This window comes from Aphelocoma coerulescens, chromosome 5 (assembly GCF_041296385.1).
Source record: "Aphelocoma coerulescens isolate FSJ_1873_10779 chromosome 5, UR_Acoe_1.0, whole genome shotgun sequence".
Classification (NCBI taxonomy): Eukaryota; Metazoa; Chordata; class Aves; order Passeriformes; family Corvidae; genus Aphelocoma; species Aphelocoma coerulescens.
In genome coordinates this window covers 50,486,815-50,513,736 of record NC_091019.1, presented here as the reverse complement: position 1 = coordinate 50,513,736, position 26,922 = coordinate 50,486,815, and the positions used below count along the sequence as shown (strand labels likewise).

The 26,922-nt window shown below is 42.8% G+C and overlaps 1 protein-coding gene across 9 annotated transcripts in view; it reads left to right on the top strand.

Moving 5' to 3' along the window:
• The window catches only part of FOXN3 (forkhead box N3), a 220,598-nt gene that overhangs the window by 80,892 nt on the left and 112,784 nt on the right, over window positions 1-26,922 (top strand). For all 9 annotated transcript variants that reach the window (XM_069018057.1, XM_069018055.1, XM_069018058.1 and 6 more), the window contains one exon: window positions 23,756-23,892. In XM_069018057.1, coding sequence (XP_068874158.1) covers window positions 23,756-23,892 — 137 coding nt within the window. The remainder of the gene's footprint in view (window positions 1-23,755; window positions 23,893-26,922) is intronic.

Genomic DNA, 26,922 nt, shown 5'->3' with positions numbered 1-26,922 from the left:
TTTAATGTTATCACCTAGACTGATCCAAATAACAGAAGTGTCAGAATTTCACTGCAATTATAATGTCTGGGGAAGCAAAAGTGAAAAAAATACCAAAAACCAAACCCAACAAAACAACCCTTCAGATTCACGTTAAAGGCTTCAGGTGATATTGACTCCATTAATAAATTAATGTCCTAAATAAGCTGGTGCAACCGTTAGTTTCTTTAATTATTAAAAGGATATTTTGTGGTCTTAAACTGGAATTTGTCTAGTTTAACTTGAAATGCATTTTCTTATATTTGTCTGTCATACCAAAAAGCTCTCTAATATCAGAAATTTTCTCCTCAAATTGGTATGCAGAGAAACAAGGGTCATCTCTTTCTAGAGAAATCATAAAAGTCTAGAACCATTCTGTAAATAGAGTTTCAAGATATTAGGCAATTTATGGAGACCTCTTCTTGAATCCTTTCAGTTTTGTTTTTGAATTGCAAACCCCAGAATCAAACAGAATATTTAAGTAATAGATTTCCTAAAGCTGTACATGGACATAACACTCTTCATTTCACTGGCTTCCAGCTGCTTGACTTTTCATCAGAGCTAACTCTTTGCACTGGAATCTGCCTGAATTAACTGTTTTAGAGCTGTAGAAAGCATAAGCAGTTATTTTCAAGTAATGATGAAGAGCTGGCAATATCCAGGGATTCCTCTGAACCTTATATGTAAGGTATTTGTGTTGTCTTCCTCTCGGTTAAGATAGCCTGCGGGCAGGGGTCCTGCTGTGTAACTGAGGTGTTGGTTGCACAGTGACAGGCCATTGACCTACCAGAGGAGATTGGCCACTTAGGTTAAATAAACTGGAGTAAGGGGCCCTGTCTGTGCTCATCACCCACAGCAAAGATGATGCAAAGTGTGTTAAGCATTACTGAAAGAGCATGGGAAAAAAAGAGCTGCTCTTTACCACTGGGCTTGGGCCGTGGTGTGGTTGATGAGTCCATTTCTCAGCTGTGTTTGCACTCCCTCACTTGTGACTGTTTGCTCCATCACCTTCATGGCACGTGAACTTCGTGTTTCTCTGACAAACAACTGATCTGACTGGATTTATACCTTTCCCTCTTCTTTTAATTCTTGTGTTGCTTTTCATCTTAATTCCCCAATTCAGGTCACAGTGCAGTCCAGCTAATCGTTGTGCTGACAAGGGGAGTAGAGATGATGGGGAGGCTGGGGATTGCCAGTTGGGATTGCTGAGACAAGCCATTCCTTACAGAAGAAGGGCTGGCAGCTGCATGATGCATGACTGCTTGGTGGGGTAATGGATGTAGTCCCTGCCACAAGGTAAAGGTTAAGGCAAAATGAGAACAGAAGTTTAAATGCAATGGGAGGCTTTCTTCTGCTGGAGATGTTTGTTTTGTTTTCCCTTTAGGAGCAGGACTGTGTTGTCTGTTGTTCAAGTGGCCTGTGTTAGTGACTCTTCTTGGTGTTTTACAGCAGATTTAAAGTGATCAAAATCTGGGCTGTCGTTCTCCTGCATGAACCCTGATGAACCTGGCTGCCTGTTCCCTTTCCTGGGAGGTGGAATTGATCTGGGGCTGTATTGCAAGCCCCTCTTCAGTTCCTACTGGCACATGTGTCGCTATGTAATGAGCAGGCTGAAAACTCTTTGTATAGTTTAGTTTGGGTTATTTTTCATTGGGCTAATTTAGCTGGATCCATTTTCAACTCCTTTTTTAGTTCATGGTTACTGTGGTCAGAGGAACACCAGTGTCAGCACAGGCCATAGGCTCAGCTCTGTTTAATTTGGCATGAAGCTGTGCCTGGGGCTTCCAGCCAGCTCAGAGCTGACCTGGTGACAGGAGGAGAAGATTGGGAAGGGAAGGGGTGAGGGATGCTCTTACCTTTGAGAGCACAGGCTGCACTTAAACCAGTGGGGCTGCTTGAATATGTTCAGTCAGGTACATGCTTGGTGCTCGATTGGGTCCATAAGATATGGGTGAAATGGTTCTACAAAAGCTGCACTAGGATGTGTGCACGTGTGTTTTTTCAAGATTTGTTTCTTTGTATTGCCCAAGGTTCTTAATTTTGGCAGTAAAGGTGGCTCTGTGTGAACCTGTGCTGTGCATCCTCTGAAAAGCTGTTATGGAAGAGGAAAGGATGTCTATAAAATCAATTGTCAGGCTTTATCCATGCTGCTGTCATTATGTCCTCATCACCTCCTATGTTTCTTTCCAATTGTCAGAGAGATAATGAAGTGCTGTTGTCACTGCCAGCAAAAGAAGCACAGATCCTGGAGCTGCACTCTGGCTTGAGCACAGGAGGCCTTGCTGATGACGGGCTGAAGGATGTGGGCATGCAGGAGCACTTTTACATGTCTGTTAGTGAATGTGGCAAGACATGCCCCTGAGCACCAGGCCCATGATGGTGGCTGTGCTGCCTCTGGTTGTAGCTGAACATCAGGGGTGAACTGGGCTTGCTGGCGTGGCTGAGTGTATGCGCTTCTGTCTTGCACTTCAGTTCTTTGGCAAAACATAAAATAATCCGTTTTAATGATGTTGTCTGAAAGAGCCCAGCAATTTGTGCTTTGTGGCTTATTTTCCTGGATGAAGACCTTGAGAAAAAACATCTAAAAGTCTTGGTCATAACTCAGCAGTTGAAAATAATTGAGGAGTTGAGAATACTCTTCAGGCAGCCTGAAGCAGCCTTTGAGTTGCTGTAGAAACTTCCTTTCTTTGCTCTGGATTCAGGCAGTTACTGTGTCCCCACTGAACCTTAGTTCAGTCCTGCAGCACGACTGTGTTATTGGTAAAGTCATTCACACAGCTGGCCTGGTGGGCTATGGGTGGCAGTCTGCAGGTTGCTTATACCTGCTCCTTCTGTGTTATTTTCAGCTAATTGCTGTATATCTTCATCATAAATCTAGTTAATATAAATGAATGGTATAGAATAACATAAGGCAAAATCCTTATGAACAAGGGACCCTGTGTGACTTTTTAATTTGGCTGGTTGTCATTTGTATGTTGGTCAGTGGTGGGTTAGCATATAAAAGTAGTTAACTTCTGTCATTGCAAGACTGGGCAGACTTGCTGGATGAGGTCATGGTGCAAGCCCTGCATGTAGCTATAACAAAGCAGTATGTCATGAAGCTCAACAAGTCCAAGTGCAAGGTGCTCCATCTGGGTCGGGGCAATCCCAGGCATGAGCACAGACTGGGCGATGAAGTCATTGAGAGCAGCCCTGCAGAGAAGGACTTGGAGCTTCTTATGGCTGAAAAGCTGGACATGTGCCAGCAGTGCGTGCTTGCAGCCCAGAAAGCCAACTCTCTGCTGGGCTGCATCCAAAGCAGCATGGCCAGAAGGGTGAGGGAGGAGGAGATTCTGCCCCTCTGCTCTTGTGGGACCCCACCTGCAGTGCTGCATCCAGCTCTAGGGCCCCCAGCATAGGAAGGACATGGACCTGTTGAAGACATGGACCTCCAGGGGAGGACCATGAAGATGATCAGAGGGCAGAAGCATCTCATGAAGACAGGCTGAGAGAGCTGGGGCTGTTCAGCCTGGAGAAGAGAAGGCTACAGAAAGACCTTGTTGCAGCCTTCCAGTACCTAAAGGGGACTCTCTTTTAAGAGGGAGAGGGACTTCTTATACAGGCAGAGAATGACAGGACAAGGGGGAACAGTTTTAAACTGAGAGATTTAGATTAGATGTTTGGAAGAAATTCTTTACTGTGAGGCACTGGCACAGGTTGCCTGGAGAAGCTGTGGGTGCCACATCTCTGGAAGTGTTCAAGGCCAGGCTGGATGGGGCTTTGAGCAACCTAGTCTAGTGGAAGGTGTCCCTGCACATAGTGACTGAGTTGGAACCCAGATCATGTTTGAGGTCTCTTCCAACCCTAACCCTTCTATGATTCTATTCAGTTACTCTTGTGAACACAGATTTGTTTAAGAAAAAGCGCCATGTGCCTGCCTCAGGTTAAGTTTTGCTTAGCAAGCATCTAGGGAAAGATGTGGCCCGTGCTTATATGTATTTTTAAGCTAATAGAGCTTTTTCTCTCTAAGTAATTTGCTTTTATGCTTTGATACATAGTCTGGTATTCTTAACCAATACAAGTCTGGTAAAGGTCTTCTGGGTAAAGGAAGATACTGAGGTAACTTCATTTTTATGAGATATGTAAGAATCTTGCTGGTTTTGTGGTACTTTTAGTTTGTCAGTTTTTAAGTAGTTTAGAAACAGTGAGATTTTGCTTTCTTCAGTAGTAGCAACTGGCTTGTTACAGTTCAGTAGTTAAATTTTGGTCTCAAGGAAAAAGCTATTTAGCTTCCTAACATCTGTCATTCAGTCAAATTCCCGCTTAGTTTAAGTCCTGTCCCCCAACTATTCCCCACCTACTCCAGTGTCTCAGAGCTGGCTAAAATTGGGAGACCCTCTCAGTTCCAGAGATAAGAAATGATTATGGGTGGGCTGGGGAAGAGAGGAATTGCCAAAATTGCTTGTCTGGCAGTGCTTCATTGACAAGCAACGGAGAAACATGGGTGGTTGGTTCAGGTGCACTTATGAGTCCCTGTCCTTGACACTTGAGCTCTGACACCCTTAAAGTGCATCCTGAATATGTGCCTGGATGCTTTACTCAGTCTTGTAGCTTAGTTTTTTGGACTTAATTCATGAGTGTGTCTTTTCTCTGGCTTGGAAGAATTCAGGCACAGAAGTAATTAATACCGTATGCTTTCTTTAATGGTGGAGGCAAAGGTGGCTGTTCCGGAGGACCGGGCATGTTGCTGTTGGAGAGTGGCTCTGTGGGTGGTTTCAGCAGTCTGGCTGCCCTGGGACTAAATGGCCTCATAGGTGGGGGCAAGAAACACTTTCTTCAGGTGTGCTGCTTTTAGCAAGAGCTTCCTGAGATATTTTCCCTGTGAACAAAATTAACATCCAGGACTGAAGCTCACAGCAATTCTCACCTTTAATTACTCAAGAGGGTGCAGAATACTTTGGCCCTGCCATGCCATCGTGCCCATGATTCCTCTTAGCCTGCAGCCTTCAGATCTTAGTGATCAAGTGGCTGGAGCTGCTGAGATGTCTGGTAGTTGGGAAAGTGCACTTACACATGCTCATTGTCACTGCTGTGTCTGGCCATTTATTGCAATGGCAATAAAACAGTGGTTATCCTTTCTGGAGAATAAGCACATTTATAAAAGTCTCGATGCTGACAAGGTTTATCTACATGCTGGCAACAAAACTGGCTTTAAAAGAGTCCTAAATTTCTGGTAGCTGTAAGTGGTGTCAGTCTCATCAGTGATAGAGGTCATGTAAGATAAGCAACAGGGGAGAGAAAGAAAGGGAGTGACCTTCCTGCTTTGGCATACAGCTTTTTTTCCTCCTGAATTTTTTGTGGGTCATTGTTGGCCCTTCTTAGCCCAAAACATTAGTTGTTTTTTTTTTTGTTTTTGTTTTTGTTTTTTTGTTCTCCCGCTGGTTTGGACTCCTGACTTCACAAAAGCTGCTTTTGATTTACTCTTGAGTATCAACAACAGAACTGGGACTGAGGGCTGTGGAAAGTAGCTGATGTGGCCATAAATAATGCCTCTGGATCCTGCTTAGTTATCCATAATAATAATTTTGAAGACAGTATGTTTTAATTAATTAATTTTATTAAATTAATTCTGTTTAGTTCTTCACATTCCATTCAGACTGTTATGGAAACAGTCCTGGGAACTAGTGTAGGAATTTGTGGGAGGACTCATTCTAAGGATCTTACATGTGAATGGGTTTTTTCTTGTTGAAGTAGAAAAGAAACCAAATTGCTGCCCTTAGCCAGTGACTTAAGATACCAAAACACTATCTACAGCATGCTGAATTGCTATATTTCATTGCAGCAGTGAAGAGTAGCAATTTACCACTAGCTGAGAGCTCTCAGGATTTTGAAGCACCAGTGTAACTTGCTGAGTGACGACTGTTGGTAAGCAGAGGCACGAACAGGCTTCTGTACAGGGAAGTCTCAATGGCGTGGAGAATTGTCTGTGGCAGTACGTAGAGCAGAAACTTATTGATGGGATTTTGCATAAGAGAATCTACTTGAATGGTGAATTCACACTCATTCAAGCTTTGAGCAGAAAATCAGCCTGTGCTCCACAGCTATGTTTATGAGATCCCCCAGCTGCCTACTTGTGGGAAGGTACTCACTGAGATGAAGCAACTAATATAAATGTATTTCTGACTTTACAGTTGAAAAAAAGTGTCTACAGTGCAACTTGCAGGGGCTGTGGGGGTTAATGCAAGACTAGCGTTAGTTGCTGGCATACCTTATCTCAAGCTTTCATTTACATATTTTTGTCTCTTTTCCTCACCCTTTAGTGTGGAGAGTGGGAACACTTACCTCTTGTAGGTTCTGCATGCTTCAGTAAAAATAGGGGAATCATTCAGGAAGTGTCTTGGTTTTACATTAGCGGGAGGGGTGTTAAACATCACTGTTAAGGTTAGTGGTTCAAAATGTAATAAATGTAGCACTTCTGCAATTAGATACCTTTCTTAAAATAGTTGAGAAGAACTAGACAGACCTTGCAAGGACAAGAGCTTCATCCTTAGGACTAAAGTCCTCCCCATGCAGGAAAAGCTGTATTTGAAGGATTCTCCTCAGTACCACTGCTTTGCAGTGGCTGGTTCTGTGCAGCCTTCTCAAGCCCCAGAAAAACAGAATCACTGCACTTCCAGAGATCATCACTGCTCCTGGGAGCACTTTGGAGGCTTTCAGAGAGAATGTTTGACAGGTTTAAGAACTGCCCACTGCTAGTGTATAAGGAGCTACAATTATGCTTTGGGTGAACACCCTGTGCCAAAAGGTATTCAGTTCTGCAGGAATTCCCTTCAGACATAATATTTATAAATAACTTTAACTGGCAATAATTATATGATTGTTATATAATTCTACCCTTCCTGAAGTACTTGAGGACTAAGGGGCTATACATAAATAGAATCACAGTCATGGAACATCCTGAATTAGAAGGCATCATTGAGTCCGACTCCTGGCCCTGCACGGGACTCCCCAAGAATCACACCGCGTGCCTGAGAGTACTGTCCAGACCATTCTTGAACTCTGTCAGACCAGTGCTGTGACCACTTCCCTGGGCAGCCTGTTCCAGTGCCCAACCACCCCCTGGGTGAAAAACCTTTTTGTGATATGATGGTGTAAGTAGTTTGCTGGCTTTCCTGTGTAGCTGAAGTAAGAAAGAATGCATAGTGTGCATGGAAAGTGCAGGTCTTCAGTTAGGAGAGATGGGAAGTTGGAGAGTCAGGATGTGGCTGAGATGGCTGAGAGTGAGACAAATGCTGGCATTTGTACTGTTGTGTGGTTTGCTTTGAAGCAGTTGGATGAACTTGTCCAGAATGTTTTTTCCTGTTTCAGCAATTAATGTAATGCATTTATTGTTATGTAATTGCTCATTACACTAATTTATGTTTTCTCTCTTACCCTTCTATACAGATGAAGGTTTTCCCCTTCAATGTTCAGGGCTAACTATTCAGACCTTGCTTTTGTAAAAGAGTGTAGGTTTGGTTTACAATTTTATATTGATATGTAATACTTTCTAGACTTCTAGCTGCATAGCAGAGAAAGAGGAAAGAAGCTGTTATGGAGACAGATTGCACAGAGGACTCAGTCCGGTACTAGCTCCCAACTCTTGAGGCAAAAGCAATTTTATTGTTCATGATGTACCTCCCTTTTCTGCTTAAAATCTTTTTTTTAATCTATCTGTATATATGTGTGTATATATAAATATATTTCATATATAAAAAGCATTACAGAGTCACACTGCTTTTTTAGATCATCCAAACACTTTTAAGATAAAATGGTAGCAAAAATTGGGTAGAGCTTTCTATTGCTTGTGTCTCTGTGCCAGGAAAACAAGATGCTGTCATAGTGGTACATCTTGAATCACAGAATATTCTGTCTTGGAAGGGACCCACAAGTACCTTCAAGCCCAGCTCTTAAGTGAATGGGCCAGACAGGGATCCAGGTGGCAACCCTGGCATTATTAGTACCATGTTCTAACCACCTGAGCTAATCTCTGCAAAGTTTCCTTGGAAAAAATGTGTTGCCGCAACTGGTTACCAGTTAGTCTAAACAGATGACTCTAAATTAAGAGTCTTAACTAACCTGAACCACCTCTCTTGTTTTTTCCAAAACAAATCAGCATTTAAAATGTAGTAAAACACCTCCACTTTGACTAATTTTTTGTTGTTTCAAGTTTTGCTAAAACACCCGTAATATTTCACTGCCTTTTGGGCAGTGCTGCATTTGTTTGGAGGAGGAAAGTTCCTTGTTCTTGGCTTAGCAAGTCTGCTTTGATGTGTCATTTGCTGTTAGTTTTTAGAGCTGACTAATTTTGAATTTATGAAAGCAGAAATGTAATTATGACCCTTTCCATTAAGAGACAACTTTTTCTGTCATTCTTGTTTGAAAAAAAATTTTTTTTTCATTTAAGAAGCTTTGATTTTAATTTGTAGCAATGAAATTGTAGAAAGGGTTTTGCATTCTCATCCTTTTCTTCTGTGGCTAGGAAAATGTCTTCCTCCCACCAGCTAAAATTCTTGCATTATTTTAGTTTCAAAGTAAATATGCTTATGATCTAACCACTTTTGCTAACCTTGTGCTCTTTCACCAGCACTCAAGTTGCACTTACCTTCCAGTAGAGTCCAGTATGCCAGAAATGCATTTGGCTGGCTTAGGCTGATGGGACAAGAGTCCGTGTCTTAATTATGGTAGAGTTACCCACTTGTGTGCCACATCATCTTATATTCCCCTTGCTATTTATAAAACAGGGTTTGCAAACTTGTTGGATTGGCACTTTGAATCTTTAATTTAGACATTCATTTAAAAGGGGAAGAACTTGCTTCATCAGTAAACGTGCTTTTTTTCCTGTTTTGACTGTCTGTTGATTCCTCTTGTTTGTCATCAGGTGAAAAATAAAACCGTTCTAGAGTGGTTTAAACAGCTTTTCAGTCCATGCCGTGTGTAGCTTCAGTCTTCTTGCACTGTGTACCGAGACATGCTTTTGTTTGGAAAGGAAGGGAATTTTGCAATTGCCCAAATAAATTTTCTGTTTGTGTTGAATGGCTTTTAAGTTAGACCAAGTAACGTTAGCATCTAAGGGTGTGTTTGTGTAATAATATGAATGGACGTGATAAGAGTGGTGTGGGAGGGTATTTATATAGAGATTTGTATCTTAAAAGTTATGAAATTGGCTTAAAAATCACGTCATATAAAGCAATGAAGGGAGGGGCTGTGTGCCTTATTTTAGAGCCTTTAAGAACTTTTACAAGCTCTTTTATAGAAATGAAGACAGCTGGAAAGGTTTTGTTCTGCCCCCCAGCTCAGCTTCCCCCCCCCCCCCCCCCAATCTCATGACTTTCTAATAGAAACATCTAGAATACCAACGTGCTAAAAATGCTATGAATCAGCAACATTAAAGTGAGATTCTGGAGGTTGCAATAAAGCTGTAATCTGTCAAGTTTCTTTCAAGGTCTTCTGTTGGTGGTGTGTTTAGTATTGCTTGAGAGAGTCTTTTGCAAGAAGAACACAGTAATTACAGAAGTCCTTCACCATGCAGTGCAGATGTCAGCATTTGTAGTCATAGGGTGCAACTATGAAGAGAGAAGGACCCTTTGGAGCAGCCCCTTTTTATGGGCTGGTGCTTTGGAGCTGGTGTAACTGGCTTCCTCTTGTGGGGGCAAGCAGTGGTGAGTTTTTACACCGTCACCATGCTCAAGGGCTGGTTACTGGTTTCCAACAGGATTTGGTACATAATGCAACTCTGAGAGGTAAGATGACTGCTGCTAAATTGTTTCAGTATTGGTAGGATGAATGGAGTCAATATAAGGTGTCCGTTCCCTTTTTGTTCAGCCTTTGGATAGGGCCTTCAGCAGTTTGGACTTCATTTTCTCACTATGCATTTTTCTCTGTAGGGGTGTTTGTATGTTTTTGTTGCTTTTCACGTTCAGATATTCAATTCCAATTGCTATTTTTGTGGTTCCCCCCCCTCCCCCCCCATGCCTTAGTTCTCATTTTTTTGCTACCTGCATCATCTCTAAATGTAACTGATCATAAACACTTGTCTGAGGAATGCAGGGGAAGTGCTTTCAGTCGTCCTTGCACTGTACTGAAAGTGCATTTGCATTTTGAAAAAGAAAGAAGTTGCAGCCTTTTTTTGAAGCAGGATTTTCACTTGTAAACTGTATGCTATTTTTGGCGTGTCAGCTATGAAGGCTTCCTGTGTGAAACTGATCAAGAAAAAGATCACAGGAGACCTGGAGCAGTGACTCAGGTCACAGCAGGCCTGGTTGCATGACACCTGTGTCATCAAAATAGCCTTGCTTTGGCATCCTTAAATGAGATTTTCTCTTCCTTTAGATGGTAGATTTGTTCAAAGGCATATTTGATCATGAATAATTAGGAAGAAAACAACTTTTTAACCTTCTGAGAATATCATACATCTTCTCTTCCTTGTTACTTCTGAACTCCTCACAACATCATCATCTGATGTTGGGCAAGTTGTCGATTTTCATTACTGGAGTCTGCTCAGAAATTGTTTCTCCCTGTTTCCTTCCACTCCAGGCATGTTAAGTCAGATAAATTCATACACGGATGTTTAATCACTGATCACTAATCATCCTTGTGCAATATTGATCAACAGCCTTTTTGTATGCAATGATCAGAATGAGTAATAGCTTCCTAGTAAACATTGAGGAGTGGGAGGTGAAGATGGTGACTTAGTCCCATGTAGAAGTTGACACAGCTTTTTTCCTGAAGTTTCTAGACTCCATCCAACTTATTTTCCCCTCACCTCTCAACAGAGATATAAACTCTGTTTCTCTTCTTGTTCTGTTCAAGCCAAGCATAAATCCTTCTTTCCGTAGATGGTGTGTCTTTCAGCAAGTGCCCCAGTCCCCTTCTCAGGGTTGCTGGTGCTGCTGAGGTTGTCCAGTGTCTCGTTTTCCTGAGGAGCCTGTAATTTCTTCTTTCAGTACACTACAAGCACACACAGGCTTCCTATTTCATGGGGGCGTCCTGTGAACATCACACCTGAAAATGAAAAATGACTGCTTGTGAGATAATTCAGTTAAAAAGAAGCCAGGGAAAACCCAAATAGGCCGGGCTGTGGTGTGTAGGTTGAAAGCTGTTTTTTACCCCCTCCTTGCTCCCACTCTTTCCTAACTGGGTAAAAGGCCCAGTCTGTGCCTGAACTTGCTATTCTGAATAACCTGTTGTCTGCACACAGTGACTGATGCTCACATCCTGTTTGCTACCAGCTTAGAGCATCCTGAACATTCCTATTTCTGCTGGGTCTGTTTCAGTGAGTTTGCAGTCTGGCTCTCTGCTGCTGCCTCTCACGTGCCTTTTGATTCTCTCCTGTGAAATTGAGGAAACTCACATTTTCTTTACTGTTTCTATGAAATAGCAAAATCATTGTGGGATTTGGAATGGCATCTGGAAAAATGAGGTAGACTTTTAAACAGAGGAATAATTTATACTGAGTTGGGATATGTTAAGTATTTAGATTTTGATTAATGCTCTGCTAATGTAGAACTAGTCTGCCCAGGAAATAACATGAATAAACCTGTGAATTCTGTTCTTGCCAAGATGTGGGTTTTGATCAGGGACTTGCTAGCTTCCTTGGAAAAATTGTAGATTTAAATATTCCTTTTTTGCACACCAGTGAGTTCAGATATTACTTCTCTAATGTAATCACTTTCCTGTGTTTAATAATAAACTATCTGCACAATTTCAGATATACTTTACTGATGGAGGTGCTCACAGATGCTGATTATCCACTCTAAAATACACTTGATCTAGTGGCTCATGCTGCAGAAGTTTTCCATGCCAAGCTTTGTTGTCTGCCACTTTTAGTATTTTACCGGTTGCAACCTGTGTAGCCATTCTTGCAAAAATACAGTCACCTAAAAAACCCAAGACAGAAAAATCCTCTAGTTGTCAAGTCTATTTTTGAGATGGCTGTGTGGAGATAAATATTAAAGGGAGTCTTCTTACAGTTTTAATGAAGCTTCTTGTGAATTAAACTTTAAGACTAAGCAAGTTCATCTTCTTACTCGTTTTACAAGCCTTTGCTTCAGCAGATGTAAAGTAAAAGTGGGAGAAAATACAAGTACGTCTGAATTAATGGCTTCCAACAGTAAAAAGCACCTCCATTGTTCTTTTTAACTTACTCCACCTTGAGGATGATTTGGATAAGACCTGGCTATGTCGCCTTCTTTCACCCTCTGCCACTGCATGCTTCTTCTGAGAAGGACAATTCTCACCTGTTTCTCCCTCCCTGACTTCGAAGGCTGCTCATCTCCTGGGGCTGGGTGCAGGTTCCCCAGCTGTGGCACAGTGGGCGCTGCTGCCCTGCACTTTCAGGGAGGATGAGGGGACTTTCCTTGCTGCCAGGGTGGAAACGCTGTATTTAACCTATGTGCCACAGCATCTCCTGTTTGTGCTTGTGGTAATGCCATGGCCCTGGCTATCTCCAGCCATCCATGGGCTGGAGCTGGTGTGGGAAGAAGCTTTGTGCGTTCATGCGCTGCTGCCAGAGGAGACCAAAGGTACAGCTAGGACTGGGAGAGGGTGCTTGTAGTGACCTGTGGCATGGCAGTCAATGGAGACAGGTAGGTGGCTTAGCAGCCCGCTCCCTGCCTCTGCTTGCATATATAATTTTCTTGCCATCTTGAGATTGGAGCCTCCTTATGCTGGAAGGCTCTGGTGCAATTGAGGTGTGTTTTTGACTCTTGCAGGAAGGCTTTTATGGCCAGCACTTCAGAAGACATAGGAAGAGGTTATTGCTTAGGTGGTAGTGTTCTGACTCTGCAGATGGTCCCAGTGAGGGCTTGTTGCTCTCTGTCTGGCCATGTGTAGGTTTCAGTGGTGTGGCTCTCAGGTGAGATTGCTTTCTCAGTTTGGGTTACAGTAAAAATGAGATGCCAAATCCCACTAGGTGAGGAAAGCCCTCTCTTACAGGCACTGCAATTCTAGTCCCACCAGAGTGCCCAGTGTCTAAGAGGGAGTGTGCTTACTGTAGCTGCTGGGTTTTGACCTCCCCACAGGAGGCTGGTTTGCTCCTAGAGCTAAACTGGTCTTTCCCTGTTTTGTCTTCATTGCAGAGCCATTGATCTTACTGTTTAATTTAGGAGGCATTTCTCCAGAGGCTTGTGGTAGTACCTGGTGTTTGGGTGGAAGGCTGCTTGCAAAAATGCTGAATTGTGGTGAAGTCCCAGAACATTTTGAGTCCATTAAGTTTCAGCTTATGACATTTGGGCTGTTGAGGCCCTGCTCCAACGAGTTTTTGCTGATTTGGACTGTGTGAATGAGATGAAAACTTCACTGCAGTCATGAGTTGCTTCATTTTGGAGGATGTTTGCAGCATGGGGAGGTGTTTTGTTTTGCTTTCTGGGGTTTCGTTCAGCCATGAGAAGGAGGAGGAGGAAAGAGAAATGATAGTAAAAAATAAGTATCTCTGAACCTAGCATAGAAATGGGACACAAGCAGAGTAAAATGTGTATGTAAGTAGCCAAAGTAATGTGTGTGTTGATGGGTGTGGGTAGCACTGAGGTCTCTGTTGCAGGAGGATGGTTATTCTTCAGGGTGTGCCTTCTGGAGGTGACAGGGATCCTTTGAGGCTGCTGAGTGGGGCTTGGGATGGAGCACAGCTTTGTTTCTGTAAAGAGCCCGGGAACACTTGGAAACCTCACATCCTGGGAGCCTCTCAAACCATTTATCAAAGTGCCTGGTTTTCTTCCTCAATACATCATGCAAACCAATATTAAACACTAAGCAAGGAAAACCCATACATTAAATAAACAGTTATGGGGGAAACGGTGCAAATCCATTAGCTTTTGTCAGGTCTTCCTTATTTCTATTTTTGTTTGTCACTGATAATGGATTTAGTACAACCTACTCCCTCTCACACATTTCTGCTAGCTGTTAACCCCTTCCTCTGGAAATTCACTTACTGGCTTATTTTGTCATTAATACAGTGACAGGCAAAAAGTGACCTGCAAACCTTTAGCACAGATATAAGTGTTGAATAATTTTTTTAATATCTGTTGTGTGAAGGGTTGTGTTTTAAGATCGTCCCTACGTTTTCATATATGATGTAACTATATATTTGTAAGAAAAGACAATTCATGTCTTTTCCAGTTGTAGATAATGTAGATAATATGAAGGGCATGGATAACCAGTGGGTATTTAAATAAGTGCACCTCTAATACGAAATTAGCGCACCCCACTAAATGGGCTGTTGGTCTGGAGTCTTGGGGTTTTTTTTCCTTTTTGCCTTGGATTTTATAGGTGACCTTGAGGATTTTTTTTATTCTTCCGTTTCTGCATCTTCTCAATTTTCTTTTCAATAGAGTGGGGATAATTACACTTTCCATGTATACACAGAAGTTCTATAGGCTGAAACAGCATTATTAATGCTACTGGCTGCCTAATCTCCTCAAGTATGCCTGTGATGGCCTGTCATACTTACAGGCTTGTCTTCTGGGCTCTGCTGCTTTCCCAGCCCAGTCTCCCTGTGTCTGTTTGACCTTGCACTTTGTTCCTCCCTCACAGTCTCTCAGCCTGTCTTCTTCAGCACCCAGACTTTGCCTAGCCTGCAGAGACTTTGGGCAATGTCTGGGGTTGCTAGGTACTGGCATGAAACAACATCTACTTTATATAGGAGCCAGGCGTTGTTTAAGGGCAGTTAATGACACTGCTTTCTTCAGCTGCTTGCAGGATTTCCGTGTGGCAGCCTAATAGCTTCATAGGGTGGTTTGCATGTGAACTCAACTAGGACGTATCTAACAAGCTAAATAAGACTCTTGGAGCTGGGTGACGTAGTGCAACACCTCCTGAGCCTGTTGGAGGAATCGTTTTATGATGAGAGCAGTGGGAAGCTGATGTGGTGTAGGAGATCCACTGCTGTATGTAGGCAATCATTTTGTGTGGACTTACCTGTACTAATGGACGTGTGCTGGAGGAGCAGTGGACCAGATGTGCCCATGGGCAGTGGGTCACTGTGATTGAAAAAAGGATAGAGAATCATTCCAGACCTGTTGTTGAAGTGCCCCTTGCAGGATCAGGAGCCTGGACTCTGGAGACATGCTTTGGGTTGGCAGTCTTTGGCTGCAGCTCAGACTTCCTGGGTGTCTAGGTCATGCACTAGAAGACATTCCTAACTTCTCTGTACACATGAGGGGAAGTGCTGAGGTAAAAAATTGCTTAAAAGCCTGTGAATTCCTTCATTTATGTAAAACCCAAACGCAGTCAGTCCCGTGCCCACTGTTTCTTTGCTCTACCTGGGGCAGGTAGACAAGGCCATAGGATCTGTGCCTGTGACTCTGCTAATGGGGCTCTCTCTGCAGGTTTGTGGGGGAGGGGGTGGGGCAGCCTCAGAAGGCACAGCTGCAGAGGGCAGGGCCCTTCACTCTGATAGCACGTACAAGCCCAGAGGTACAAAGAAAACTTCTGGTATGTCCTGTTCTGGTGAGACTTGAACTCCTTTAACACAGTGCATTTTGGTGGCACTTTCTTGTGTTGCAGGATATCGCGTTGCATCTTGCCTCTGAAATAGGTTGTGTTTTTTGACTTCGGAATACCACGGCCTTCCCTTTTCTCAGCTGTTACTTCTCCGTGCTGATCTGGCCTCTTTATTCCTGTATCATTGTTTATTTGTATGCTTGGCTTCCTTTTTGTTTTATTTCATTTTGAGACAAAGTAGTCCTTTTCCTCTCTAACCGTACTTCCATTCTCAGGGAAGTAATATACCCACCCAGCCTCTTCAGTCAGAAAGACAGTGCCCATTTTGTGAGTGGAAGAACAGCAGACATGGAGATGGTTCATGCAGCTTCATCACTTGGGGAAGAACTGGGCCATTTTTATAAAGTCAGATCAGGGGATTAGAAGGTTGATGGCTGGGTTGGTGTCTGGGGTAGCTCACTAAACAAGTGAGCTAGAATACCAAGAGACGAGTGTGAAAACAAAGACTTGGACTTGCATGATTTGAAGTAATGGATGTTTTTACTTGCAGCAAAATAAGATTTAAAAAGCCCCAACCTGTTGTTTTCTTGAGAAATGGCTGATGATTTTTTGATGCAACTGGCTTACTTGGGTTGAACACTGTACTCCAGCATTTCCCATCAAAACATCAATTTCATGCATTAGGTGAGCATATGTTTATGGTCATGTAATTGTGTTTTAGCTAGTCTCTTCACGCTTCTTCACCTTTGTGCTTGAGCTGAGCTGTGACTGCTGCTTTACTGAAAAAACACGTTGAAAACATGCAGGAGAAGTGTTTGTGAGGGTTTTGTTATGCTGCATGCAGATAGTACTTCAGATTTACTTCAGCTTGGTGTCAAGCTGTCACCTAACATTGCCAAACTTTCCTTGGAAGAGCAGGGGAAATTTCTAGCTCTCTTAAGTTTGTAGGTCAGGGGGATTTTTATGAAAATTAAAAGCTTAGTAAGCAGTTGTCATTAAAATGCAGTCAAGGTCTGTAGCGCAGTTCTTTAAAGCTGGACATAGAGAATTTCACTGGTCTGTGCTAGAAATATTAAAAGAGAATGAAGAAAATCTGTCCTTAAACTGCATGAATAGTTATTTGTAATTTTTATGTAAGTTTGCAGTGAATCTGAGGAATGCGTTTTGTAATAATAGGAATCATTGGCAGTGGCTTTGTTTTTCTTTATGAATTCCTTAGCTGTTGTACTTCTTAATTTAAAAAAAAACAAAAAACAAAAAACAAAAAACAAAAAAAAAAAAAAAAAAAAAAAAACCAAAAAAAACCCCAGAAAAAACGTAGCTGACCTCAGATGATTCAATGCTTTGTTTGTGTGTTTCTCTGAATAATTGTTTAAAAAATGGATTAACTAGAGAACCCACCAGACTCATATGCAAGGTATATGCAAGCTGTTGTAGAGGGTGAAGTTTTAGTATTATCTATGACCACCCATAAAAAACTACTTAAAACTGGAGAATCTGTGTAGGAGAGCAGAGCAAGAACATTATGTCCTTATTGATAACTTGAAATACCAATGAGTAAAGATAAGCAATAGAGTTTTAAACAAACCAGCAGACCGACTCTGGCATCTAATCTTAAATCTTCCCGAGCACTTGCCAGACAAATAGTTTAAAATTCGTTATGTAATGTATTTTCCAAGTTTTGATACTAGTATCCTAATTCTGCCTCATGTGAATGAAGGAACTACAGTTCTGAGTTAGTTCTATTTTAGCAGTGATACCCTTCATTTGGAGGAGCATGATACTAACATGAGAGATGGGTAGTTGAACCAAAAAGAGTAAGGCATATTTTTCTTGTCATCGCTGTCTGCAAGTGAATGGCATAGAGCTGGCCTTTGAGCAGTGTTCCTGGTTGCACAGGTTCTCTATCCTTGGATATTGAAAAACATCCCTGCCCTTGCTGTCGTAGTGCTGATTCAACACCACATCAATGGTCACAACAGGCTTGCGTTTTCTACTCTTGGTGAATTTTGCAGTCATGAACCACTTTTTTCCCGTAGTGCCAGCACAACACTTGAAACCTTCAAGAGTAGAGGTGTATTTAGTGAAGGATGTGTAATCTATGTTGTATTGTGGGATGGCTTTGAAGTTACTTGGCAGGTTTCTTTGCTTAGTACAAGAAAGTTATTTAAGCAAGTCATTCTCTCCTGAGGTGGATTTTGGAGTGATTATTGTGTTCCTCTCACTGCATTTCAGAGTTGAAGACAGGGTGTCATAAGGTACAACTTGGAAAGTATTTTACTTGTCTTCCTTCTGCTTCTCCATTTCCTCATGAAAATACCTCACTTTTCTTGTTAAATACATTTTTTCATGTTAAATACATTTTTCATGTAAGGGCAAGAAAAGGGGAATTTGTGTTTAGGAGGAATTCCTGATGTTAGTTTGCAGTTCTTGGGAACCAATCAGAAACTTGTTTTAGTCAAGGTTTCCAGAATTGCTCTGTCTTCTGCGTGACTGCAGTGTCAGGTGGTAAGTGAAATACCCTGCTCCTTCTGTGGGTAGACTCTTCCATCATGCCTTGTTCTCTTGGGTGCTTGTGCAGGTCCTTGCTGCCTGACAGCCTTGAGTGTGTTCTCACCACCCTCAGAGGCTTCCTGCGCAGGTGTGAGCAGTCAACAGTGTCAGCAGTGTCTGTGACGAGGTGGCTGATGGCTTTGTGGTGCTACATTAGATGTGGTGCAGACATAGAAGTTAAGAAATGTGCTTCTGGTGTAAAACAATTTCTTTTTCAGATTCTGGTCCTGGATGTAGTTATTCATACGGTTGTTTTAAATTCCGTGGTGACATGGATAGTTCTATCATACAATTCTTTTGATCCTATAGAAATACTTCTGTGCTTGTATCGAACACTTGGACCTGCAGAAGCTGTTGGGCACTCTGATGGATAAGCTTGGTGGCAAATCTATGTGAAAGGTTTACTTCAAGCATGCTGTTGCAGCATAACTGCATACAATGAGCTCAGGATAAATATTTCTTTAAAGTAAGAACCTTTAATAGCCAGTAATCTCTCCACTATTACTTGCAAAGAGGTCACCTGTTGTAACAACAGTAGGTTTCATCCACAAGAGAAAACCTTTTGATGGTGAATTACTGGCAATGAAGGGTTCCTCATCACTGAAGGTGTCCTTAATGATATTCACAGGTCCTGTGTTAATGACTGCAGCAACCTCCACCTAGTTAGGCAGGGACGGATGTCACAGTGATGTGATTTCGGCATTTGATAGCTTGGGGGCTGCAGATGTTAGTTGGAAGTGCCCTTCTTTGAGTAATACGAAATTTTTGCTTTTTCTCTTTGCTTTTGTGGTTACTGAAGCCAATGTGACATATCTCTCAGATGGTGTACATCTGCACCCCTTCAGTCTGTATAGCTGCCTAATTCATAGTGCTGAACATTTTGGTTCAGAAAAGCCTAGCCATGGCCACTCATCCCCTCCTGATTTGATAGTGGAGAAGTAAAATACATACCTATTCAGTAGGCAGCTGTTTGGGAGCAAGGTCCTTAACTCAGCCGTTTTAAAATTCTCAGGCTGCTGTCACAGCTTAGGTGCCTGAGTGGAGCTGTGGAGTCACTCATGGGTGTATTGTTTTGGTTTCTCTCCTCCCAGCCTCCAAGCACCTGTGTTGGTGCCCAGCATCTTGGTGTCTCTGGTTTCCCATGCGCAGCCTGGCTTTCCCCTCAGGGCTGTCTGCCAGCCTTGCTGCCCAGCTCACCCCAGCTCTCCCCTGTACCCCTGCTCTATGTCATACTGGTTTTGCCATTTGTCTTACAAGCTGCTTTGTGTCCAGCTGGAGTCCTGATTTTCCTTTTTCAGTGTGCTGTTTCAAGAGGTGCATCAGGATGTCACCAGGGCTCCTGCTGCAGATGGGGAGAGCTCCCGTTCCCTTCCCTGGCCCTCCACATCCATCCCCTGCTTTGCCACAGCTCTGTGGATGCTTGTCACACCTTTCATGTGTGCCAGCTTAATGAGTGTAAATTACATCAAATTGTGTGAGAAAAACAGTTTTCTTTGAGGAAAATGACTGAAATGGGCTTGTGGAAGAAGGGCCAGGCATATGCAAGACATCAGGGAGGAAAAAATCTCCCTTTTGGCAGATTTCCCTTAGGGTTCTGTTCCCTTGGGGACCATCTCGGTGGTGATGCTGCTGTGAGAGATGTGGATGCCTGGCGCTGCTCCTCCCTGGTGCAGATTCAAAGTGAGCATGTTACCAGGGCTTCAGAAGGGAAAATTTGGAAATGCCAACATCTCCCTGGGCCCACGTTTTGTGGTTTCCGTATCCTCTCTCTTCCCAAAGCTTTGTTTTGGCCAGACTTGTTTGTATGGCAGTGAAAAGAGCAACTCTGTGGAAAAGGTTGTGTTCCTAACACCTTTCAGGTCTGTGCTAAAATAACCAGGGAATAAAATTCTCCAAATAAACATTACCTGAAATTTTTATATAGATGGACACAGCCTCCGCAGTACCAAAATCTGGCCACGCAAACCCAATGCAATGGGTTGTGCATCTTTTTCCAGCCACTGGTCTTGGAGAGAGCTCAACACACAATTCTTTTAATTGAGTTTTGGGCAGACAATAGCTAATGCGTGAGGCCAGGTAGTTAGTTGCCGGGTATATGCAGGCAAAATCTTTCTAATGAGGAGTTTTACTGGTGGATAATGCTATTAACTCCCAGCTATAACAACTGAAAGAGCTGACAAGCAGCATTTTAATTATTTTAAAATTTTAATCTTTTTTCAATTCTTCTAAAAACTGACCAAGCATTTTTGTTTAGATACTAATAGGTTGTGTAAAGTAGTATTTTAAACTTTTACATGCAGTCCATTGGAAGAAAAAATAACTGAACATTGAGTGTATCAGGTACCTTTTCATGTCAATGCACTGGCTTTAGTGGCTGGGAGGGAATCAGAATTGTGTATTTGAGGCATGAGAAAGAGCAAATTTTTTAATAAATTGGGAGTTAGTATACAATATTGTGGCACAATCTCCACATATATTAAGTGACATAAAAAGGAGTAGCAATTTGTCAATATAAAAGATATTCAGGGTTTTGGTTTTTCTTCAAATAAAGTATTCAGTCATAAACTTTCATGGGGTAACTCTGTATGTCTCTCTCCATTAGCACCTCTGAAATAGTTTACCCTCAACTGTAGTTTATTCTTGGGCTACATGAAGAGGACTTGTAGTGACATTCCCCATTTTTTAATCACCTTAACCAGGAATCAGTGCAGAAGCTGTAACCTGTGTTTGGCAGGAGGGAGGTGGCTGTGCCTGGCCCTGGGAGAAGGCGGCATGTCGGGAGGTCTGAAAGCACTCCAAGTGCTGAGATGATCAGGGGGCTGTTATCCACTCCTCAGTCACTTGTTGCCTGGGAGACAAATGTAATCCAGGGATTTTTTTTTTTTACCCTTCCTTGCTGGTTTTTGATTGGAGTCACTATTGACTTTTGGCTTGGAGGAGCAGCACGCCAAGTGTCATAAGATGGAAATTAATCACTAACCGATGGGTCTGAGCTCCAGTGATTTCCTTTCCCGTGATTGTTCTGTATATAGGAAGACTAATGACACATCTGAACAGACAGTTAACAAAGCTCTTCACACCTCCTGACAGTCAAGAAGGTTTCTTAACCAGATGTCACTTCAGTTTTCCTTTTAATTCATGCTCTGTTACGTGATTGTGGAAAAACAAAAATAACTGTCTTAAAAGAGAACTTTGCGAAGTTGGCGATCTTTGCCTTAAATTACATTTGTTTTTGCTGGTAAATTATAAGTCAGCTCAGTTGCAGTGAAAATATAGCAAATCTGCCTTCCCAGTGTTTTTTTTTTTAACAAGGAGTGTACTTCTCAATATTTTTTGTGAGAGTTCCTGTTTTTCAGTGAGATTATTTTTGGCTTTTGCAGCAATATGGGCAAGCCAAACAAATTCATCTTAACAGTAATGAAAGGTTTTGAAGTTACTCTTAAGTAGTGACTTCGTATTGTAAGGCACTCAGCTTAAACTAACTGATGGGGGGAAATCTCTTCCAGGTAGATGAAAAGTCTGTCTTGGAAGTAAATGAAAAAACAGAGACGTTTGAAAACAATATGTTGTGTTCCAGTAAGTACAAATAAGGTAGATGGTATTTAAGTGTAGCTTTTTTTATAAGCTTATCCCATGCTGTAAGAAGTAAGGAATCCAGCAAAGGTTTTCTCCTGAAAAATGTTCCTAGTTTTGCTCATTGCTTGCTTAAAAGGAAATTTTATGTTCTTAGTCTGGGTCTTGGATAAGAGCGTGGAAGTGGAATTTGGGAGGTTTGGATTCTATTTTTGAATCTGTCCTTTGCCTAAAAATCACTTACTTGGCGTGTCATGTCTCTGGCTCATTGTCCCATATCTAAGAGGGCTGAGTGTAACAACCTCCTTTTTGCAAACTGGTTTGAGACACGTGGTGCAGTTTCCACAACTGACACCAGCACTGGATCTTTCAGTTGTTGGCTGTAGCAGCTGAGATGAGAGCTGAAGAGTCTTGCTTGCTCTCTCTCTGGCCCCTTGAGTCTTGGACTTTTTGGCCATATCAGGGCCTTGCTTCAGTTCACATGCTGGAGTATGTCTCCCCTTGGACTCTTCTGTGGCTTCCTGTAGGGCGCCTTTGGGAGGTAAAAGGACAGATGGGCTTGAACCCTGGAAGCCACCCTGAAGAGTCTTGACTCCATGCTCCTGTTCTACCAGAGCAGCTTGCAGAAAATAGTTTCTTCTTCGTGTCCACCAGCTGCCATGCTTCTTTCTGACAGAAGACTGTCACAGCTCCTGTGGGTTGTGCTGGCTGCTCTCCTTTTCTTTCAAGCCAAGTCTCACGTGGTACTGGGCACTTTCTAGATGCACACACAGCCATCCAGTGACATCGGGGAAGACTTTCCTTTTTCATTTGTTTTTGGGGAGGAGAATTTAGTGCAGATTTACTCTCTCTAAGCACTTTGCATGTTGCACTGTGTATCCTAAAGCTGTCCATGAGGCAGAGGAGCACTTAGAAGGTGGTAGGGCAAAAATAATAATTTTTTTGAAAGGAAACAAGTGTCTGGTTTTGGTCTTCTGTATGGTTAAAAAAATAATGTCCCTCTTCTGATGTGATTCCTGTGTGAATCTGTGCGTTGACTGAGAGCTTTGTTTCACTGATAAAAGTTGAAGCAGAGAAAAGGGATGGTCCTGGGTTGAAAAGCAGCTAGAGGCAGTAGTACAGCCTCCCTCACCTGTTCTAGAAAACATCAACATTTAGCAAAAAATCTTACCATGTCTTGAAAGCCTGCCATTGGAGTTCAGTCAACAGTTAAGATTGGTGTTTGTTTTTATGGATGTTCAAGCAGAGCAAGACTGCTCCTGAACTATCATTCCATATGCTTTCATAGTGAAGCTGAGGCAAAGTTTTCATGTTTGTTTGAGAACTCACACAAACCAATCCAAAATATTGTCAGCCTGACCTCTGATGGGATTGAGACAATGAAATTGCACTGCTTGTAACTGCAGAATAAACACTGAATTTTAGTGTAATCTTTGCCTTACAGATTGACCGCTGTGTTGTTCATGTGTCCAGAAAGGGTAATTACAGTAACAGTTGTTTTAGCCGATCACAATTTCACAACACCCTTAAATGGTTATACTCTGATTATACTGTGGGCTTTTTTTTTTGGTTTTGGTTGGTTGGTTTGTTTTGGGGGTTTTGGGTATTTTTTTCCCCTCTGGGGAGAAAAGATGATTAATTTCCTCATGTAGTATAATGGCATTGATGTCATGTGGGTTGGAGGATTAAGTCCTTTTATTTTTAAAACAGTTGCTAGGATGTTTAACCCCCTCCTTTTTAACCTTGTTTCTGTTTGTATAACAGCAAAAGGAAAAGAAAACCACTTCCAAAAACAAGACACTTTTCTTCGAAGTTTCTGTTTAACAGTTAACTGTAGCTTCTTATTTTTCCAATATGCGGTGATGGGAAAATTGCCAGATATTATTAAATCATATTAACTAGTAACAAGAGAGGGAGGAAAAGAGCAACCAAACATTCATTCTTACTTTTTTCCCCCCTCAGAATTGTGATTTAAGTCATACAGTCATAAAACATTATTAATGGAGCAATAATTTCTGGCAAGCAAATTATGTTCACTTCTGTCAGACAAAAAACCCAAACCCACTGCTTTTCCTGACAAAAACTACTAAATAAATAAGGCTGTGCCATCAGATCAAATATTTGATTTTTTTTTTTAATTCTTTTCTCTTTGCAGAGTATTGGAAAGGGGTCCTTGTGGTGTATAGACCCAGAATATAGACAAAATCTTATTCAGGCTTTGAAAAAGACACCCTATCACCCATATTCGCATGTGTTCAATACACCTCCCACATCTCCTCAGGCATATCAAAGGTAAGAACTAGATGCATTTTACAACTCTGAATGTTTTCCTGCAGTGTTGTGTATGATTCTTGGGTGAGATGCGAAATGTAATTAAGCAATGCAGTTTGGAATGTGCTAGTGCAGAAACCCCAGGAGCGCCGCTGTTGGCCTGGCCTTGTTTGGTGTGTCCAGGACACCTTTTACCTGCCCATGCCCCTGCTGGCACCAGTGAGTTCCCCAGCAGAGCTTGCAGGCTTCCTGCCCTAGCTGCTTGGCAGAGGAACGCCTGAAATTAAAATGCAGATAAGCAGATGGAGAATTCTGAACTGCCCACTTATCCTATTTGGTGAAGGCACAGTTCCCTCACTCACTTAGAGGAGATGGGCTCATTCTTTTCCCGGGAGAGCTGCAGGGCCAGTGTTGCCTGTGCAGCCATGAGATGTCCAGGTGAGCCGGTGCCCAGGTGGCTTGACGAGCCCTTGGTGGTGATGGGTGCCAGTGGTGGCCCTTAGGGTTAGCCTGGATTTTCTCCTATGCTTCAGTGAAACCAGACATGGAGTGGGGTCTTTCCATTTGTTTGGCATTTTTTCATCTGGCCTTCACTAATGACCAGCGTTAGCAAAGAGACATCATCTATGGCTGCCATCCAGAAAGCAGGAAGGGAGGCACTGAGCATTGGCAGAACTGCTTTCTCTTCGAAGCTAGTAAGGGCCAGGAATGCCGCTCATGGCCCGTGCTGGCTCACCTCCCTCAGGATGGGGAAGGTGCGATGACCGCAGGGCCCACAGCAGCACCGGGATGGAGCGGTGACGCTGACGGCTCTCGTGGCGGCTGTGGTGGTTTTTATTATTTTTCCGCGTTAGCGTTGAGGCCGGCGGCCAGGGAGGGCAGCGTGATGGTCGCCGTGGCGACGGGGCATCTCCCCGGCAACGCGCGGGCCGGGCCGGCGCTGCCGCGTCACGGGGCCGCGGGGCTTGGCCGCGCCGTTGCCGCGGTAACGGTGATCCCGGCACGGCGCTGGGAGTGGGGACCCGGTGCCCGCTCTTGTGTCGCGGGCATCCCCCCGATGGCCGGGGATTCCCCTGGTCCCCTGGATTCCCCTGGAAACCAGGGGTGACGGTGCAGCCCGGCTGTCCTGCTGTCCCGTGGGGTGCTGGGGAAACACTGTCTCTAGTCGCACCTGTGGAAGGACCCCCCACTACTGTGCTCTGCAGAAGGACAGATAAAAAATTTAGATAATGGATTAAAACCGTAATTTGTGCATTTGAACAAAGCATGTTTCCTGGCCCTTGCTTTATTGTTACTGCTGCCTTTTAAAGAGTATTTTAATTATGCTCGTACAGATTTATTGATAAATTCTCCTATTGAGTAGAAGTTTAATGCACATCTGACATAGAAATGGAGGGATTTTGATCCCTTCTAATCCCCACAAATAAAAAAATCCAGCATACACATGCAGTTGAAAGCCAGAGGATCTCCCCTTTTTTTGTGGCTGAAGTGACTGTTGACTCAGTGGGCTGGATTTGCCAGAACTGCTGTGCCATTTGGTGACAGATGTTATGTTGCTGGCAGGAGCAACGACATAGACAGCTCTTATAGGCTAGGCTGAAGGAAGCAATGCAGCAGCACTGCTGTGGGCAGTCCTTGCAGGGATGAGCCCTTAGAGACACCCTGTTTGGGTGTCAGGGAGCGCACAGTGGGGTAACAACCCTGTGTCCTTCACAGCCATGTGCCCACTGCTCCCCATCCTCATTCTGCACAGCCGTGTGCCTGCTGCTTCCCTGTCCTCATCCTGCACAGCCTTGTGCCTGCTGCTGCTCTGTCCTTGCTGTGTGTGGCAAAGGATGCCTGCACAGTCACAGACCTTGGACAGAAGTTACGCTGCCCTCTTCCAGTGGGGTGGGTGTCCAGAACCTCATAGCCTGTTTTCATGAGCGTGAGAAGAGAGGTGTACTGGCAGGTGCCAGACAGTATGGGATTTAAGAAAGGGGTTTGAATCACTACCTGCTTTTGCCACTGCCCAGAGTAGCTGAGCAAGGGAGAAGGAGGGGTCTAGCAAAACACCAACAAGCAAGTCCCAAAACTGAAAAGGAAACTTTTTCTCCTTGGAATCCATGGGATGTCCAAGCTGCTGCTACACTGCTTGTGCTGCCAAGTGATTTGGAGTCTTCCTTGTAATGACTGCATCATAAAACAAAGAGCTTGTGTGGTTGCAGGAGCAAATGCTTTGCAAATTTAAGACCAAGTGGAGGCCAGGTTTTATATGAAGAAATTGTGGTCTCCCTGTTACTCTTAGTTGGCTATCTTTCAGCATTTCCACTATTAAATAAAACTTAATCTCTGCATAGTATTCTAAAATATTTATTCATTTGGCTGCTAACGACTAGTGAAGCATCAACGTAAAGCTGGTTTAGGCGATCAGTGACTTTTGAATTAATTCTGGATTGGCAGTTACATGGTAATTTTCTGAATATATTTCCAATAGATTCTCAATGAGTTGAACATTCCGTGTGCATTTGGAAAAAAAACAGTAATCCCATATGTAAATGATTGCTTTCTCATGTGAACAAAGGCTTCAGTAAGGGTAGAAAATGTAAATCCACTCCAGCATAGTCAGATCTCCAGAGCAATACATCATCATGGTAACAAATTTGAAGGGAGATTTTTCTTATGGTGAAGACAATACATTTAGAAAAAATCCTAGGGTGGCAGAGGTTTTGCTGTCTGTCTATCTCATGTAATGGAAGTCCATAACTAAGAGAAGCTATGTCACTTGATATTAATGAAATATATCTGGAACTAGGTAATTTGCCAATATTATTCCTGTCTCTAGGAATGGGATTCATTGGGGAATTACAAGGTTTATAAGGGTCAGTTGGTGTGATTCCACAGGGGAAAATTGACCTATTCCTTGTCTTTATCAGATATTTTAAAAGAATAAAGATGCACAAATGAATCACGTGTTCTGTTTAGTATCTGCATAAGCAGTTACGGTTGAATTGAGCACAGAGTGTAGGAATATATAGTAAAAATATCCCAGACAAGATGATCACTGAACAC